This window comes from Hipposideros armiger, unplaced genomic scaffold (genome assembly GCF_001890085.2).
Source record: "Hipposideros armiger isolate ML-2016 unplaced genomic scaffold, ASM189008v1 scaffold_93, whole genome shotgun sequence".
Lineage (NCBI taxonomy): Eukaryota > Metazoa > Chordata > Mammalia > Chiroptera > Hipposideridae > Hipposideros > Hipposideros armiger.
In genome coordinates, this window is record NW_017731443.1 from 2046356 (window position 1) to 2064478 (window position 18123).

The following is an 18123-nucleotide window of genomic DNA, read 5'->3' on the forward strand; positions in this document are numbered from 1 at the left end:
AACCAACGAGCCACTCAGACGGCCTACAAGTCCCTTTTTGCTTTTTCTTGGACTGTTGGGGACTGAGCGTTGATTTTGCTTGATTTTTCCAGCAACTCCAGGAGGAAGGGGTTACACAAGGAAATTTGCCCAAGGCCAACACGGGCCAGGATTTGAATCCCTCATGCATGTAATCTGAATTCTGGTGAAGGTCAAGGTCAGAGATGCAGGCACAGGTTCTACATCTAGGCTGGAAATGGATCTGAGATCAGATTCACCCCTCTGTATGACTTCTGCAAAATGGTGTTACTAAGGATGCCACCACTGGTAGAGGTCTCCATCATTGCCCAGACTGGCTTCATCATTTATTCATCAACTATTTATTGAGCATGTACCACCTGCGAGGCCCACTGCCAGGGGCAAGAAGGCCTTGCTGTGGAGACATTTGCCCTCGCGGAGGTAAGTCACACACAGGGAGAGAAAGCTTTTATCCTGTAAGGCAGGAGAGAGTGCGTGCCTAATGAGTGCTACACAGTGAGCTCTGGAATTTCCTCAAGGGCAAGTAGGCGGAAGGACCAGAAGCAGAAAAAAACGTCACTTTGACCCTACAAAGACACAGTGTTTTCAGGTGGAACAAGAATGAAGAGAGAAATTTTAAGGGGCAGAGTCAGGGGTGAGAAAGGGAGAGAGTTCCTCCTTTGGCTCCTGGGAGCAGTTTCTCTTGACTTTCTATAGATTCCTGATGCCAACAGCTGCTGCTGGTCGGATTTCTTCCAGGAGCCCCAGCCCTGGTTTGTGGGCGACTCTTTTTCATGGGTTGGCAGAGCCACCTTGGTTGTCAACCAACCTTGTCCCCAGTCAGCACCAGGAGAAGCTCTGGGGGCTGCCTGGACACAGGCTGAGGTGCTGCCAGCAGGTGCCAGGCTCTTGGCAGCTTAGATGGTTTCTATGAGGGGAGAAGCTCCCAGTTGCTGAAGAGAAATTTCTTCTCTTTTCCCTTCTTCATCCTTCCTGGAAAGGCCTTCTTTAACTCTGTGGAAATAAAAAGGCAAATGGAAAATGACATGGAAAGGTAGAAGGGAGGTGGTATGTGCATGATGTTCAAGGGTGTGTTTGTGCCACGCACAGCATGTGTCTCCACTGTCCCAGAGCCTTTTTCTTGCTCTATTCCTCAGGTCTTACAGTTGGCAGAGACTTGGAAAAGCTGAAGAGTCCAAGAGTTTTCCAACGAGGATCCGAGGCCAGATGCACCCAAGGTCACCCAGCTGGGCCTGAATTGCCATGGACGGGGAGCACCAGGAGAGACCCAGGGCACCACCAATGCCCTTCTTCCAGTGCCCCAGGTAGAGTCAGCCATCCCAGGAGGCAGGGAAGGACAGAGGTGGAGGGTCAGAGTCAGGGGAGGGGCAGGCAGGGAAGTCCCCTGGTATAGCCTGCCCCTGGAGCTTTCTGTCTCAGGTGCAATTGGGCCTTTTTCTCTCTTAACCCTCTGGTCTTTGAAATGATTCGCGCTCTGGTCTCCTCTAGTTAATTGTATCCTGGTATTGCACAGACTGGGAATTGTTTGTTTCCCTACCCAATAGTCAGTTTTCAGTATCTTCTTCTTTTAATCATTTCCCTATCTTGCTAGTTTCTCTTGTTTATTTTCACTGGCTCCATTTTTAGAACTTTTTCAAAGTTCAAAATGTTTTATCAGTGTTTTTATCCTTTCCTTTTAACTTCCCTGTTTCTAGTCATTTAGCCTAATTAAGCCTTTTTTCTGTGTTATTATTTCTTAACATAAGCACAAAGAAACATCTCTCTTCTCGCTCTAATGTCCCACATCTCTCCTTTGTGCCGGTTAAGCCTTCTAGTCTTCCTGCCTGTCCTTTTGGTTCTTTGGGCTTGTTGGTTTTCTCTGTTGTGTGCCTGTGGGTGGCGGCTGAGAGGCGGGGCCTGTTTCACCCCAGTTCTCTTTAATAAATTTCCCATCCTTTAAAAGATGGTTCCTGAAAACCCGGAAGCAGACATTCTCCAGATTCAACACTATTTTTAAAACGTAGTGAATGAGCAATGATGACAAGAGCTGACCCTTTGTGTGACCTGAAAGCCATGATCTTCTTTTTGAATGTCTGAACTATAACACAATTAGTATTAAAAAAGTACTTGGTCAGCTGTGCAACTGGTGCGCACCATGGGTAGGAGGAGGGCGGCAGGGGTCCTAGCTGGCCAAGGGCCTGGGCTTTGGCCTTGGTGGAGAGCCTGACATTGAAAGGCTGAAACGCTATCCCCTCACCTCCCCAGACCCCCCTTACGGTGGGAGGAGAACCATGGAAGAGCACTGGTTGGAGCCTTGGAATTTTCTCCAGGCCAGGCGCCTCTCTTCCGGGTCTTCTCACCATCTTGGCAGGCTTTAGGGAGCATTGCCTAACCCAGATCCCTTCGTTAGCTTCTAGGCGTAAAGGGGGCTGCCCTGTGCCTGAAAAATGACCTAATTGAAATCTTATAAATTTTTCGTTGTGTGCCTCTTCCCCCTGATTACTAAAGAAAACCTGTGCAATATAGATAATTTGGAGATAATTTTTAAAATGTAAAGTAGCCAGGAAAAAATAAAAGGTCACTCATACTTTGAGGCAACCACTGTCACCATTTTAGCATATTTCTTTCTCTGTTTCTTAACATAATTAGGAAAATATACTAAGTAATTATAATATAATGTTTAACAGTATATTGTAAGCATTCTCCAGGCCATGAAAAACTCTTCATCAACATAATTTTTAGCTTTTACAAAATAAACTGTTGGACATTGGGAGAAGTTTACACTTTTTTCTGGTACATTAAGCATTGTGATGAATATCTTTATAAACAAACTTTGTCCACATTTCAGATTATTTTCTTTCTTAGGGCAGTTCCCAGGAAATGTCGTTGCTGCTTACAAGAATCTGAAGATTTTTATAGCTCATGATCAATAATGCCAAAGAATCTTCCAGAAAGGATGCAGGGGCGTTTCCTCACCCTCCCCATATATCTCCTGCATCACTATTACTATGTTTTAAAATCTTTCCTTATTGAATATTTAAAAATGACATCTTCCTGTTTTAATTTGCACATCTTTGATGATGACTGAGGTAGATACTTTTTCCTCAGTTTACTTCTTATTGGCGTTTTCTCCTTTGTGAATGTTCTGTTTTTACACAAAAGGACTTTTTGAACAGGGTGAGTCAACTGTTCTTTTGCTGTATGGCTCCAACATACTGGGATATCAGCTCACTGGGGCTGACCCCAGGGCCACACCAGGCAGTCAGACCATTTTGAAGAAACAATATCTGGTCTTGTGATTAACAAAGGATCCAGCAATTTGCTTAGAAATGAATGATTTACAAATGGATTTTTGTCGGCCTATGAAATAAATCTGGAGGAAGTCCACTTTTATCTTTACTTTAGGAACCCGTGTTATAGGTATATTAGAGCTAATCCCTCTTGGCTCGCCGCCATCTTGGGGATGGGTAACTCGAACCTTAGAAAGGGATCATTTTGTTCTCATCTTAATCCTTGACATCCCAGCCCTGTGACTGGCACTCATAATTATTTGATGGGATTAGAAATTGAGAAAAACGAGATGGGCTGAGGAGTTCTAGAATTCTTATTGTCCAAATATCTGAAACTCCATTTGAATGACTCATGAGAGAGGCTCTTTCTTGCCTCCCCTTCCCCAGAATCACCATTTCCTACCAGACTAAAACAAGTCGAGGCATTTCTGTCTCATGTTTGCTTGGACAGGAGCTATGGAGAAGAACCCCAGGGCAGGTTCTAGAAGAAGCCCATGGACCAGAACCCCTGAGAATCACGTAGGGGCATACCAAATGTGTATCTGATGATAAGCCTCTTAGGGGCGCTAAAAATCTTAACTGCAAGGAGTCCTTATGGCTGTTGGAACACGTGATCGTAGTCATGGGAGCATGCATTCTTCACGGGGGTGATATTGCCCCGAAGGGGGAAAAAACTGGTTCTTGGGGGAAGCGGGGGGCAAAAAATCTGAGCATTACAATGGTCTGTGGCCTTCCAGAGAAGCACAGTACATGGACAGACACACAGTGGTATTAAAATGTTATTGGGAGGGTGAGGTGTGATTAGGAAGAAATATATAAAAGGCTCCTTGGTGGGAGGTGGGTGGATAATCATGTGGACAGGCTGAGAAACTGTCCTGGAGCTACTTCCCTAAACGCCCAGACCCAAGGCCCTCCGTTTAGGCTGAGATTTCATAATGCCAAGGGGACAGACAGATCTTTGAAAAATATTAATCAGACCACATTAATCCCATCCTTCAAGCCCTGCAGTGGTTTCTCTTCTGACTAAAAATAAAAACTTGTCCTCGTGGTCTCCAGGGTTGCCCCTGCCACCACTCCAGCCCCATCTTTCAAGTCCTCACTGGCTGTCACTCAGCTCCCCTCAACTCTCTGGGGCCTCAGGAGGCTTGCATAGGCTGTTCCCTCCTCCAGGGACACACGTCCCCTTCTCAGCCTGGCTAACCCCTCCTCCTGTAAGCCTAGAGGCATCCCCATCCACTCAGTTATTCTCTCTTCATTACACATTTATTTGTGTATATTTGTTCTCTATGTGTCTCACTCCTAAACTCCAAGAGGGCAGAGAGCACATCTGTTTTGTTCACTCTACATCCCACACTTAGCACTGTGCCTGGCACATAGTAGGAACTCAGTGAGTAATAATTGAATACATGAATTAGATTTCAAAAAGCCTAGATTAAACACCAGGTAAAGTCCTCAGCCTCCAGCTCTGCAAAGCCTTCCCGAACAGCATTCACTCGCTAATCTCACCAGCTGCACAGACAAGGTTCCATTTGGAAGCACTCCCGCTGGTGTCTACCCAAGAACAGTCTTTGTTTCCCCAGGCTGTCGGCCCATTCTACTTCTAAATAAGCACCAGGGTCTGTATCTGCTTTACCTGGTGACATAGCTGGTTTGGGCTGTGACCAGTGGCATATAAAAGACCCCTCAGCAAGCTTGTGCCTTGGCTTCTCTGACATAAGCTATCTCACATTCATCTTGATAGCTTGTGATGCAGAGATGAAACACATCCTGGGGACCAAGAGAGGACCCCGGGGGGTGCACCTGGGTGCCTGGAGACTTCCTGACTTTTGCCTGTTTTTTTTTTCTCCTACTGTTTTGTATCCTTCTTCTTACGAAAGCCTTAGATAAATGTGCTCTGTGGAGTCTTGTTAGTGCTTCCATTTATAAAACCCTGTGTAATTGTTGGAGTGATGAAAGTCAAAGAACCAGCCTGAAAGAGACACGACAACTAAATGAGATTCTGAACCAGATCCTCCTGCTTTATAGGATGTTGTTGGGGGCAACAGAGGGGCAGGGGGGACAGACGGGGAGGACTGGCGAAACTTGGATGGATGAAGTCTGAGGGTTAAATGGCAGTCACATATCAACATTGAATGTTCTGACTGGGGTGGTTATATTGTGGTTATGTAGGAGAATATCTTTAGCTGGAGGACATACACATGAAAGCATTTGGAAGCGATATCAACAACTTTCTCGCATATGGTTCAGGAAAAAAGTTCTTTTTCTGGCACTAGCACTTTTTTTGTACGTTTGAGATTGTTCCAAATCACACTCACATACACACATACAATTTTTAAAAATAAGCAATAAAAAGCGATACAAAATAAATATGGACTACTTGGCAACATCTGTTGAGCTTAAAAGCTTCCTGCATTGTGGATGTCAATTAGCTTTTCATCTTGTGCAAACTCACCTGCTGGGAGGAATGGACTCCTGACAGGACCAACTCCAGTAGATCCAATCAATCAGCAAATCATTGTGAGAAGGAATGGGCTGCTATCAACTACTATACAAATTTTAATTATTCTTAGTAAATGGTCTGCAAAATTTAATTGGCTCACATTTAGTAGCCGCATGAAGTATTTTTTTTATTATAAATTGATCCTGGCAGGATCAAAGGGAACTATGTTACCTAAAACTAAAACTTCATTTGGCATTACCGGGATTTTTCTATAGCCAGGTCAAGCACATCTGGTTTTTAAAATGCCCAGGCCAGACCATGACAGTGGTTCTCTCTGTAATTCTGGGGGAGGGCACTTCTCCAATCATTTTTCCATGTACGTGGGTCTCTCAGGCAACATCTCAGAGCACCTCCAAGCAGGCTCTGGGTGGGGTTATTGACAAATATCTGTGGGATAAGTGGGAGTCAAACCAGTAAAGGACAAAGGGAGGAGCATTCCAGGCAGAGGGAACAGCCTCAGCGTGGCCAGGCTGACCCGGGGGAGGTGGCAGGAGTCAGATCCCGAGACCCTTTTATCAGATTTCAGATTTTATCCTCCATGCCCAAGGGAGGTAATGCAGGGCTCTGGGGAGGGTGTGATGTGACTCTTTATATGATGAGCCTTTCACACTAAGTGCTGTGTAGGGTGTCAAGTGGGGAGGGACAGGGGAGGATCTGGGGCTTTTGTAGCTGTCCAGACAAAAGATGATGGTGACCAGGAAGAAGGGGATGGCCATGGGGGTGGAGAGGGATGGGCAGATTCAAAACATATTTTGGAGGCAGAATTGACAGGACTTGTCAAGGAAAATATCCTTGATCTGTGCGAGTCCAGCCTTTGTCCACAGCTCAGGTTAGACATGGGATGTTCCTGGGGGGTCATTTTTAAGGGCTTCAAACACAGTCCCCCCATATAGTCCTCCTGGCTTAAATGGGTTCAGCTGTGGGATCAAGCTAGACTGTCAGAGAAAGCTACAGACTGGGGCCCTGTTACCTTCCTCACGCCTGCTCCCCAAAACTCAGCGTCTTCACTGAGCCTACTGTTGCTGAGAAATGCTTCAAGAAACCATATTAAGTCCCCTCTGGCACTTATTTTAGAAACATTGTCAAGGACTTTGCTGTCACCTTACTCAGTCACCTCTCTAGAGACCAATGAGAGAAATTTCTTCTAGTGCTAAGAAAAGCTTCACTTTCCCCAAAGAACTGGTATTGTTTTCCCTCTCTGACAATAAGAAAAAAATCATTAACAGGGTCGCCCTTTCTGTTGCCAGGAAGCTCTGAGCCAAGTTCAAAGCCTTGGCAGCCACATGGGCCTGCCTTTGCTTCAAACTGCGGCCCCTTCTCCTCCCTCAAACCATCACCCCCACTTCTCTGCCAGGCTTCACATCGATGCACCTTCTTATTATTCCCAATCTACAATTGATTCCTGTTTCTACTGCACTGTTCATTGTTGGGTCTGTTCTTGTGGAAAGCGAAGCCTCTGCAGACGAAGGCGGGAGGCATGGCCGGTCATTCCCTCACAGCCCTCACTGGCCCTGCCGTGACGCGTTAGCAGCAGCTGGAGGACACTCTCTGCCTCTCAGCTGTTTCACAGGAACCCCAGCCTGTTTGGCCACCCCTCCCTGACACTGTGCCCAGAGGCCCCTTACCTCCTCTCCATTGCCACAATGGTCTCCACCAGGGGTGCATTGCGGGTCTCAGCCAGGAAGCAGACGGCCAGACCAGCCAGGATCGAGGTGGCCCCAAAGCACACAGGCGGCAGGATAGCGCTGAACTCCCCAACCGTGGTGATCAGGGGCGCCACCAGGCCCCCGAGGCGGGCGTTGACTGAAGCAAAGCCCATCCCCATTTGCCTGTCGGAGGAATGTGGACAGGTCAGTGGCCGAGGCCTGGACACCCCCAAAGGGCTGGGAGTGCCAGGGGGCAGAGCAGAAAGGAAAGAGGGGTCCTGCTGGGCTTGCTAGGAATGTCAACCAGAATGCCAGGGGCTCCCAGACTGGGGCAGACACTCCTCTGCCTCCCCCAGGCACCCACCTGATCTCCGTGGGGTACAGCTCTCCTGTGAACAGGTACACGCAGATGAAGGAGCTGGCCAGGCAGCCTTTGCCCAGCGCTGCCTGGGCTGTCCGCAGGGTTTGCATATCTGGTGGTGGGGAGGGTGGAGTGGAGGGGGAAACAGAGCTGTGGGAGGGGGTGGCTCAGAGCCCAAAAGGGGAGCAGGGAGGCAGAGGTGGGTAGTGGTGGGGGTAGAGGACACAGGAGGGGAAGGGGTGAGGGGAGGGAGCAGGAGGAAGCTTAGAGGTGGTGGGCAAGGAGCCCAAAACCAGGAGAGAGAGAATTAGGATTTCCGCCACCTCACGTTCCCCCCTGGGACCTAGAAGTCCCCACACTGCCCTTCCCTGACCTCTGCCTCCTTCCTGTCCTATTTCCATCTGTCACAAAGTCCTTCTGGGGAGCCAGAACAAGCTTTGGAGTTAAACTTGGTTTCAAGTCCCTTCTCTGACCCAGCTGAGTGAAGTTGTTCACTATTAACCTGTGCTCACTGGTAAAATGAGGAAAATACCAGCACCTGCTTTGTGGGCTTGTCATAAGGTTGACACGATGTCTTGAGTGCAAAGTGCTTAGCGCTCATTAAATGTTTGCTGTCACCACCGTTACTAATACGCTTGTCATGCTGTTGGTGATAAACAGCTCAACCCCAGTGTCTATGTCCACCATCGGGCTATGGCATGGCCTCTGGGTTTGACGGCAGCTCCAGCCACACACTGGAAACAGGAGGGGGTATTCTATAAAGCAACCATACCCCGGCCCTACCCATCTCCGTTATATCAAAGTCTCTTGGGGCTGGGCTCAAGTTAGGGTAATTTTTTTTTTTAATTCTCCAGGAGACTCTAATGTGAAGCCAGAATTGAAAAACAGCAATCTACAGTAGATGAAATATCATACAATAATATAAAGTGAGAGTCATGAAACATTTGTACTAACATGGAAAAGCATGTGTGTATATATATATGTGTATAACATATATAACATATAATGTGAAAATGGGTACATTTTACATGTATACACACATATATACATGTATATAATCCTTTTTATATTGTTGTACATATACACATATAGTAGTATCTCAATTATGTCAAATACAAAATCTAAAAATAGGAAAAAAGATTGGAAAAAAATATGTCAAAATACCAATAGCAATAGTCTATCCATGTTACAGGGAGGAACTGAAGCACAGAGAAATCAGACACCCTGCCCAAGGCCATGGTGCCAGCTGGGGTCACAGCTGGGGCCCTCAGCTCAGCACACACTCTACGACTCTGATATTCAACCTTGGCTTCTTGCTGGACTCACTGGACAGTTTTTTAAATACTGAGGGTTAGGTCCCACTCCTGAGACTCACCACATGGGGCTGGGGCCCCTGGGCATTGCGAGTTTTCAAAGGCCTTCAGGTGGTAATAATTACAGGCAGGTTTGCAAACCACTGTTCCAGGGCCCAAGACTGAGGTTCAGGCTTGAACTCCTCAGCCCTTGAGATGCTGCAGGGCCAGGCTCCCAGTGGACACAAACCAGCCAGCCCTTTGCCTCTCCAGTTGTTTTTATGCATCAGTGTAATCTCCCTGACAAGATGGTAAATGATTTGAGAGCAGATTCATGTTCTTTGCAGAGTCTCCACCATGACGTTGATGCTGGGCACTGAGTGCTTAACTAAAACTTTAGTAACTGACATTCACTTTCTTTCCAGATCCGGAAAAAATATCTCTCAGCCTTGTTCCCTTGTTATATTTGTTGTCCAGCAAACCCCAGAGGCTCCCAGAAGGTAATGGCAGAAGCAGGTGGCTCACCTTCTGGCACAAACATGTTGGCAATCACCATGAGCCCGGCCAGGATGAGGAAGGAGGCTACTGTAGCTCGGCGGCCCACATAAATCATGGTGGTGGTGGCCACCAGCATGGCCGGGATGTCTATGACCCCAAACAGAACCTGCACCACGTAGACGCTGAGCCCAAACTTCTGCAGGTCCATGGCCAGGCCGTAGTAAGCCATGGAGTTGGAGAACCTGGGAGGGGCAGCAAGATAGTCCCACTTCAGCGTGGGGGACAACCCCACATTTCCAGTGCACAGGGACACAGCCCCAAACGCAAATCAGAGAACAAACACTTTACCTGAGCGTTTCCCAGGGCCAGGTGTGGGGTTACATGTCTGAACTTTCAATCCTCACAAGGACCTTAAGGGCAGGTGCTTAAGTAGGAAACTAAGGCACGGGAGGCCGGCTGACTTGCTCCAGGTGACCTGGAGAGTCTGGTCTACCCGAGCCCACCTGGTTACCACTAAAGAGAGTGCCCGGGACTGCTCAAGAGAACAGATAGTTTGTAGCCTGCATTCCCTGCTTCATAAATACCAACCCCTGTTATTTAAACGCCCAGGACATCCTGTCAGGCAAAATGAAATGGTTTTTGTTTTGTTTTTGTTTTAATCAGTCCCTTCCTTTGGGATTTGTGAGGTTCCAGTCTGTGCTAAGGTAGGGGTTGCCTTAGTATTTTTGTCCATTTCACATCTTCCTGCCTATCTATGTACCTGTTAGGAGTTCTTTCCTACTCATCTGGCAAACTCTATTAAAACCCACCTAAATGGCATCTCCTGTGTGAAGCCCTCAGCAGCCCCAATCAGGAGGACTGTTATTAGGACACTTGTCATACATCAGAGAAATTATTGTTTCCTGTTGTCCCCTTCTGGACCCATAAGAGTTTTTCCAGAGTGGGGACACTTCCCAGAATCCCCTGGACATCCCTAAGGGCACATCAGGATGAGACATGGTGCATTTTGGAAAAGCTGTGCAGGTGATTCTAATAGGTGCCCCTACCCAGGTGAGACCCATGCCCGGATGTGGGGTCCCTAGGTCAACATGGACATCTCATCCGTGACCATATGTCAGCACCCAGTAAAGGGCCAGAGGACCCTGGAGAAAGGATTTGGAGCAGGATTGAATTCACAAGGCTCACCTGCTCGTTACACTAAGCATATTTAAGAGTTAGTGGGGACAAAAGGTGTGTCCTTTTCTCAGGTGAAAGACTTGGTCATGAGCCCATCACCTACCAGACCAGCATGAGACAGCATGTGACCTTGCGGATGGCTGGGGTTCGGAAGAGGTCCAAGACCGAGTTGGAGGTGCGGGCGCTTGTAAACTCACTCTGGATGTAGGAGCTCACCACCTGGGCAAGGAAAGCTCGGTCAGGGGAAAAGAGGGATCTGGGACCCTATTTCCCTGCTGGGTATCCCTTCATCCATGGAGAGGAGGACCAAGGTCAAGGTCCCTGGCAAGATGGCTGGCCTTAGTCTCCTGTCCTTTCTGGGACTGATGGCCCTCAACAGGCTGTTTCCAGGGCCTTGGGATGAAGCAGAGGCTCCAACATGAGTCCCAAGTCTCCTGAACTGCCTCTTTTTTTTTTTTTTTTTAAAGATTTTTATTAGGTGATGGGAACATCACTGGGGAATTGGGGGAAGGGGAACAGACAAGTTGCTGTCCTTTTGTTCTTCAGTCTAGTTGTGGAGGACGTTGCTTCACTGGCCCAAGTTGGCACCATCATTGCGCTCTTCCCAGACAGGCAGATCAGTTGCCGGCTTCTGGACGGCCACTCACAGCGGCTGCTGGCTACACACGGTAGCCCATGGCAACCCACTGCAGCAGGGGCTGCAGCCTATGCTGTCGCCAGCGACTCATGGCAGTCCAACTCCAGGTTGAGCTGTTGTTCAGCATCTTAGCTGTAGAGGGCAGTGTCACTGGCCCTCTGGCGTCCCAAGCCAGCTCTTAACCAACGCGCCATTCGGCCGGCCCCTGAACTGCCTCTTGATTAGGCTGAAATAGTTACCTGTGGTTCCAGTGGGACCCTCACACCCTATTCCTGGTAGAGGCTCTGAGACAGTCTTGGCCAATGGTTATGAGCAGGCATTCTGCCACTTCCCATTGTGTGTTCTTAGGCAAATTACCTGACCCATCCAAACTTCAGTTTCCTCATCAGCAAAAGTGAGACATTAAATAAGGTTGTGTATGTAAAGCCCTTAGCATAGTGCCTACCATGGGGCTTGATAAATGGTACTTATTTATAATAAATGGTAACTATCTTATCACAAATAATATTTATAATAAATAGCATTTCTATTTTTGATTCTTGAATAATTTCATTCGATGATCTCTATTTTAATATTTTCATTGCTTTTAGTATTTTATTTAAATTTCAGCTGGATGCCAATATGAGTTGGGTTATTTCCCATTGCACAGATGAATAGTCTGATGAACAAAGCAGTGAAATTTTTTATCCCAGGTCACACACCCATCCAATGGTTAATCATCTCTCCCACACAGGAACTCTTCCCACTCTGTTTATTCCCAGCCTCTTCACCTGGATGGATGGTGGGTGAGTCCTGGGAAGCTGTATCTCAAGGCCACCAGCAAAACTGAAAACTACCCATCCTTTCAGCCATCCTGCCTACCTTTTGGGTCAGCCTTTCCCCTTCCTCCTTTCTCCCATTCATGGTTGCCACCTTCCGCAGGTTCTGCACAGCTAGCTGGGCCTTGCCGTGAAGGAGGAGCCATCGGGATGACTCTGGCAACCACCTGGGACCAAGAGAAGGTTGAAGAATGACCCAGGGCTGAGTGGAGCTCACTTCATTCCGCAAACCCAAGTAGCCTTTGTTTACTTTCTTTCAGAGCCTCACAAAGGTAAATGTCCTGCTGTCTGCAGGATCAGGAAGACTGGAGGACATACCGGCTTCCCTTTTGTGTATAACTGAGGGTACTTAGAGATTACATGGGACCTTGACTTCCACAGATCTGGGGTTGTTGTTTTTTTTGTTTTTTTTTTTTTTAGCTGAGCCATCCAGCCACCGGTTGGCAGCTCAGCGGCAGCTCAGCTCGGGCTGGGAATTGAACTGCTGTTGCTCAGAGCTCGCACTCTTGAGAGAGCTCTTAACGAACTGAGCCACTTGGCCGGCCCCACAGATCTGGTTTTGAACCTAGTTCTGACCCTGGTGTGTGGCCTTGAATAAGGCATGGGCCCTCCCTGGGCTGTGCCTCAGTTCCCCTCCTATAAAATGCCATGGAGTTGTTGTGAGGCACAAAGGAGTTGAAGGTAAAAGCACTTGTATTTCTGGAGCCCCGTGCTAACGTAAGGGATTTTACTGGAGCTCCCCCATAGCCATATGTGTATTTGGCAGCCTGTGGCCCCACCACGTGCAGCAGGTCCCAGTCACTGCACACCCCAAGCCTCCCAGAGGGACAGGTGAGGGCTCAGCCACACAGGTGCACCCTCCCCCACCCACTCTGCTTAGGACATACCAGGAATAGAGGAAGAAGGCGAGGAAAGGAATAGAGACAGCAAACTGCAGCCAGCGCCATGGGCGGATCAGGTATGCCACTCCAGCCAGGATGAGCTGACCCAGGGTGAAGGAGAACCCCAGCAGGACCCCTGCCACAGTGCGGCCCCGGGTGGGCATCCACTCCACAACTGCAAGGGAACCACAACAGGCTTAGTGGACTCATCGCTCAGGCGGTTGTTTAATTCATCCGCTCCCTCTGTAATGACGGTGACCTCTTGAAATTATCTCAGAGACTCACTGAGACATAGGCAAAGTTGTCCTGAGCTCACTCCTATACCCAGGTAAATCCTAGGTGGGCCAAAGACCCAAATGTAAACAATAAAACCACAAAAATATTAGGAGAAATTATGGTAGGTTTTTTTTTTCAATCCTAGAGTCAGGAAAGGCTTTTCTAAGAATTTTAAAAAACTCAGAAACAATAAAAGGAAAGATAAGAAACTTGACTTTACAAAAATAAGAAGTGTCTGTATAAAAAAAACCCCCAACAAACCACCATAAGCAAAGTTATAATGTCAGCCAAAAAAAAGACAAAGAGAAAACCTGCAACTCAAATAACAGATAAAGGGCAAATTTTCCTAATATTGGAAGAGTTCTTACAAATTCATAGGAAAACAACCAACAAACCAAAAAAAAAAAAAAAAAAAGGGCAAAGATGTGAACAGTTGGTAGAAAAGGAAGTATAATAAATATAATGGCTCTTAATTATGTGATTTTTTTTTTTTTTTGGTAAATAGTAAAACTTGGAAACAACCTAAATGTCCATCCATGGGGGACAGGTAAATAAATCATGGCGCACTCTTACAATGCAACCATAATGAACTGATGAGAACGCTTCTTTCCAGTGAGCGGCCAGCTATGTGTCCAGTCTATCAGCAAATCCTGTTGCTTCTACCTGCAGAACGGAGCCAGGATCTGAGCTCTTCCTGTCTCCTCTGCTGCTACACATTGGCCCAAGCCAGCCTCGCCTCTCACTGGGTAACCACAAGAGCCTTGGAACTGGCCTACCTGCTTCTGTCCTTTGGCCGCATGGCAGCCAAAGGGATCCTGACAAATGCTAAGTCAGATCAGGCCAGGCCTCTCCTCAGCTCAGGACCCTCCAGAGGCTCCCACCTCACTCAGAGGCAAAGCCAAAGTCCTTAAGTGGCCACAAGACATAAGGATCTACCCTCTGTCCCCAGTCTCCCTGACCCAGTCTCGGCTCTGCTCCATCACAAGGAACTCCTTGCTCTTGAGCCCACTGGGCACACTCCCCGCTCAGGGTCTTTCCTGGAATGTTCTTTTCCTGGAGCCATGCCCTTCCTTCCCCCTTCGGGCTTTGTTCAAAGTGACGCCTCTCAGTGTGGCCTTTTCCTGACCACTCCAGTGAAAACTGCACTTTTCCCTTCACCGCAGACATACTTATTCCCTTTCTGGGCTTTAGTTTCCTCTCTAGCACTCATGACCTTCTTTTTTAATTTTTTTAATTAAAGTTTATTGGGGGTGACAATTGTTAGTAAAGTTACATAGGTTTCGGGTGTACAATTCTATAATACATCATCTTTATATCATGTTGTGTGTTTACCACCCAGAGTCAGCGCTCCTTCTATCACCGTATATTTGAAACTTATCACTATCTAACACACCATATAACTCCGTTTTTGTGTTGTTTGTCATCTGTCTTCCTGCGCAAAAATACTGACCCTGTTCTGTTCAGTGCTGCCTCTCACCGCTTAGGACCACGCCTGGCCTATGATGGTGGTGGTGGTGGTGGTGGTGTATATGTGTGCGTGTGTGTATAGGGGTATGTAGGTGTGTGTGTTGTCTGTGTAGGCTGTGTGTATATAGAGTGTGGGGTGGGCAGGTCTCCGCCATGGTCTTAAGGAGTCACCACCTTTGAAGTCCGGGTGAATCCCGCCCTCTTGGGAGCCACATACGAGTAATCTCAGGGCTTCCTGCAGCCCTGGGGACCACTGTGTCTCACCTCACTTCTGTGTCTCCACACTGAGCCTAGTATACAGTAGGTGTTTAGTAAATGGTTATTGTTGACTAACTCACACAGGAAATAAACCCAACTCTCTCAGCTTGCAAATATGGCAAATCACTACCCAGGGTCCACGCTCACTGCTGGTGGGGCCGCCCCTGAGAGTCCAGGTCTCCCAAGAAGGTTATTGGAAGGTTCTGAGCTGAGGTCAATGGATGAGAATCCCACACAACGAAACAGGTAGGATGTCTGATGGTGGGGCTGCCAAGTCCCCTTCCATGAGCCCCCCTCCCCTCCGGCCCCCTCCTTGGCTGGACTCACCCAGGGAGAGGGAGTTGAGAATGATGCCGGAGAAGGTCATGCCCATCAGGAACCGGAAGACGCAGTAGGCAATGAAGGACCTGAAGTACGCCGTGGCCGCCCCGGAAACCGCCAGCTGCAGGTATGACCAGACCAGGGGGGCCTTGCGGCCCAGCCTGAGCCAGGCCATGGGCACAGGGTCAGGGTCCCCCTCGGGGGTAGTTGAGGGAGGGTGAAAGGAAGCTCCCCTGGCCACTGCCCCCCGAAAGCCACTCTTCCATAACAGAAGCGCTCATCGGCTAGGACCCAGGCATTGGAGGTGGAGGTTGGTCACAGAGGGAGAAGTGTGGAGTGGAAGAAAATTGGAAATGAAAAGGTGTATCCCCTCCCTCATTCCTTCACTCAAGGACTATTTCTGCTTCTCTACCCATCCCCTAATCTTCCAGGGTTAGGGAAAGGCAGGGATTCTGCAAAGGCCCAGAGGCAGGTAGAGAGGGTGGTGAGAGGGTCTCCTGAGTGAATCTCTGGCTGGAGGGAGGCCTCAAACCAGAACTCAAAGGCAGCGAGCTTTTGGTGGGGCCTAGGCTGGAGGGAGCAGGACCCCAGGATCAAGTCTTTATTTGAATTAGTCACGTTGGGGAGGCCAGGCTAGGGTAGGGCTTGTCACACGACAGAGAGGCCCAAGGCCAAGGTAGCAGGTTTATTACACTCTGGCCTTGGCACTGCCCCATTTGTGAGGGCCCAGCAGGGCAGCATTTTTTTACACACACCCATGCTACACTTACTCATTCATTCACTCATTCATTCATTTATTCATTTACACAAAAGTGCATGGATCACCTCTAAGTGACAGGCCTGAGCTGGGCACTAGTGACATACAAGACACTATGGATAAGATACAAGCTCATACTCAGAAAGACCAGGATGTGTCATATCACAGTGTGATAAGGGCTATGACAGAGCTGCCCACGAAGGGCCTGAGGCCTGCAGCACACTCCAGGGTGTGGGGTCTGGAACCTGAACTGACAACAGTGAGAGGAGAGAAGGGGAGGAAGAGGTGGGAAGGAAGGAGAAAGACAAGGACAGAGAAGGAGGTGTGGGAGCTGACTCCAGCAGAGCCCCGCACTGTTTGCATTTCCTGGACGTCTCTCGTCATTAGGGGCCGGTACGGTTAGTTCTGGCTCATCCCTACAGTGGGCACAGCACAGACAGCAGGGAGGACGGGAAAGTGCTTTCCAAAGGAAAATGCAGAGGCCTCAGGGTGAGGAAAAAGCCAGGTACAGAACCATACGTGGCATGTGCCAGCATTTGTAAAGAAAAGGGGGGCTGGAGCATATATACACGTTCGCTTGGGTTGCATAAGATCATAAAATATCTCTGGTCAGGTACATAGAGATGGGGCTGCCCTCCAGAAGTTACTGGAAGGCGGGTAGGAGTGGCAGAGGGATGCTTCCCTACACACTGTCTTGCACCTTCTGGAATTTTGAACCATGTGAATGTATTACTCATATATGTATTATCTATTTTTAAATCTATGAATAAACATTAATAAAGAAAAATGAATGAAGGCTGGGGGCTTTCTGGCCCATGCTGGGTGGCTGGGATGCTCGTCCCCCAAGGCTCACCTGTCTGCAAGGCTGCCAAAGATGGCGGCGCCCACCAGCACCCCGGCCATGTAGATGGACTGAGCCAGGTCACGGAGGGTGCGGGCCTCACACACCAGATCCCACTGCAGAGGAGAGAGGGACGCTCGAGCTACAGCCTTGGGCAGCAGCCCTCCACGCCACCCCAGCCCCCTCAGACCTCCATCACGATGGTGGATGAGAAAACACTGCGGTCGTAGACCCAGCCATCCTTGCAGCCCTCGGTGGCCACCCCATGAATGGAGGTGTTGGGGTTCAGGAGGGCCCACTGAGGCTCCATGAAGCGTTGGCATGGCTCAGGGGCCCCAAGCTGGTCCAAGGGTATGGTGGCCCTCAGCCAGGCACCCGAGTTGTTGGTGGCGGCTGCAGTGTAGTTGGCAGGGCCCTGGCAGTAATGGCCGGGCACGGCAGCTGTGAAGTTCTGCAGGAAGTTGTGGCAGGCCAGCAGGCAGCAGGGCAGCAGCAGCAGGGCTGTGTAGATGAGCTGGAAGCGGCCCACGCCGCCCAGGGCGTCCAGCAGGTCTGTAAAGGCCATGGCCTCAGGCCCGACCCGAGGCCCAGCCTACAGGGCCCTTAAGTAAAGGGGCTGGGTCGGAGCTCTGGGAGGCAGAGGAACAGGCCCAAGATTAGGACCACAGACGCCCGGAGGGGTCCAGTTACACCTCACAGGAGGCCTCGGGTATCCCCATGGCTGCAGGGCTCCCCCTCCCTGCAGGCCCTTTCTCCTCATTTCTCTCTCTCTCACCTCTGGAGTTTGAAAAGTGAGTGGTCCTAGAGGACTGCATAACAAACAGCTCACTGCCCTCACTGGAGGACCCCAGCAGTAAATGCATCCCCTTTCCTTTGAATGGGAGTTTGTGAAGGAGTAGGGCCCAGAGATCATCCAGACCCAATGTTCCAACTCTCTCATCAAGCAAAACCCAATACAGAGAACTAAGGGGGTGAGGCTGGTATACCTGCCCCTCCACCTGGCCCTCACCACCAGCCCAGGCTCCCAGGAAGTGACGGCCACTCCCCTTGCTGATGAGGACACTGAGACCCCCACCCCCCAGGACCTGGCCCAGGGACTCCCAAAGG

At 49.0% G+C, this 18123-nt stretch overlaps 1 protein-coding gene and 1 long non-coding RNA gene across 2 annotated transcripts; one reads left to right on the forward strand and one right to left on the reverse strand.

Annotated features, from left to right (window-relative positions):
- The first annotated feature begins 613 nt into the window (after positions 1 to 613).
- Positions 614 to 3347, forward strand: LOC109384165 (uncharacterized). The gene is made up of 3 exons (XR_002124349.1): positions 614 to 652; positions 1155 to 1322; positions 2863 to 3347. It is a non-coding gene; the product is annotated as an uncharacterized LOC109384165 (long non-coding RNA).
- LOC109384164 (solute carrier family 22 member 20) lies at positions 766 to 17581 on the reverse strand. Its single transcript, XM_019645202.1, has 10 exons — positions 17207 to 17581; positions 17029 to 17132; positions 15425 to 15579; positions 13103 to 13271; positions 12259 to 12382; positions 10864 to 10979; positions 9612 to 9826; positions 7798 to 7906; positions 7413 to 7616; positions 766 to 1011 (listed from the first exon to the last, which is right to left on the reverse strand). Exons 1-10 carry the CDS (start codon positions 17579 to 17581, stop codon positions 915 to 917), a joined length of 1668 nt encoding a protein of 555 aa, XP_019500747.1. The 3' UTR covers positions 766 to 914.
- Between the last annotated feature and the right edge of the window lie 542 nt (positions 17582 to 18123).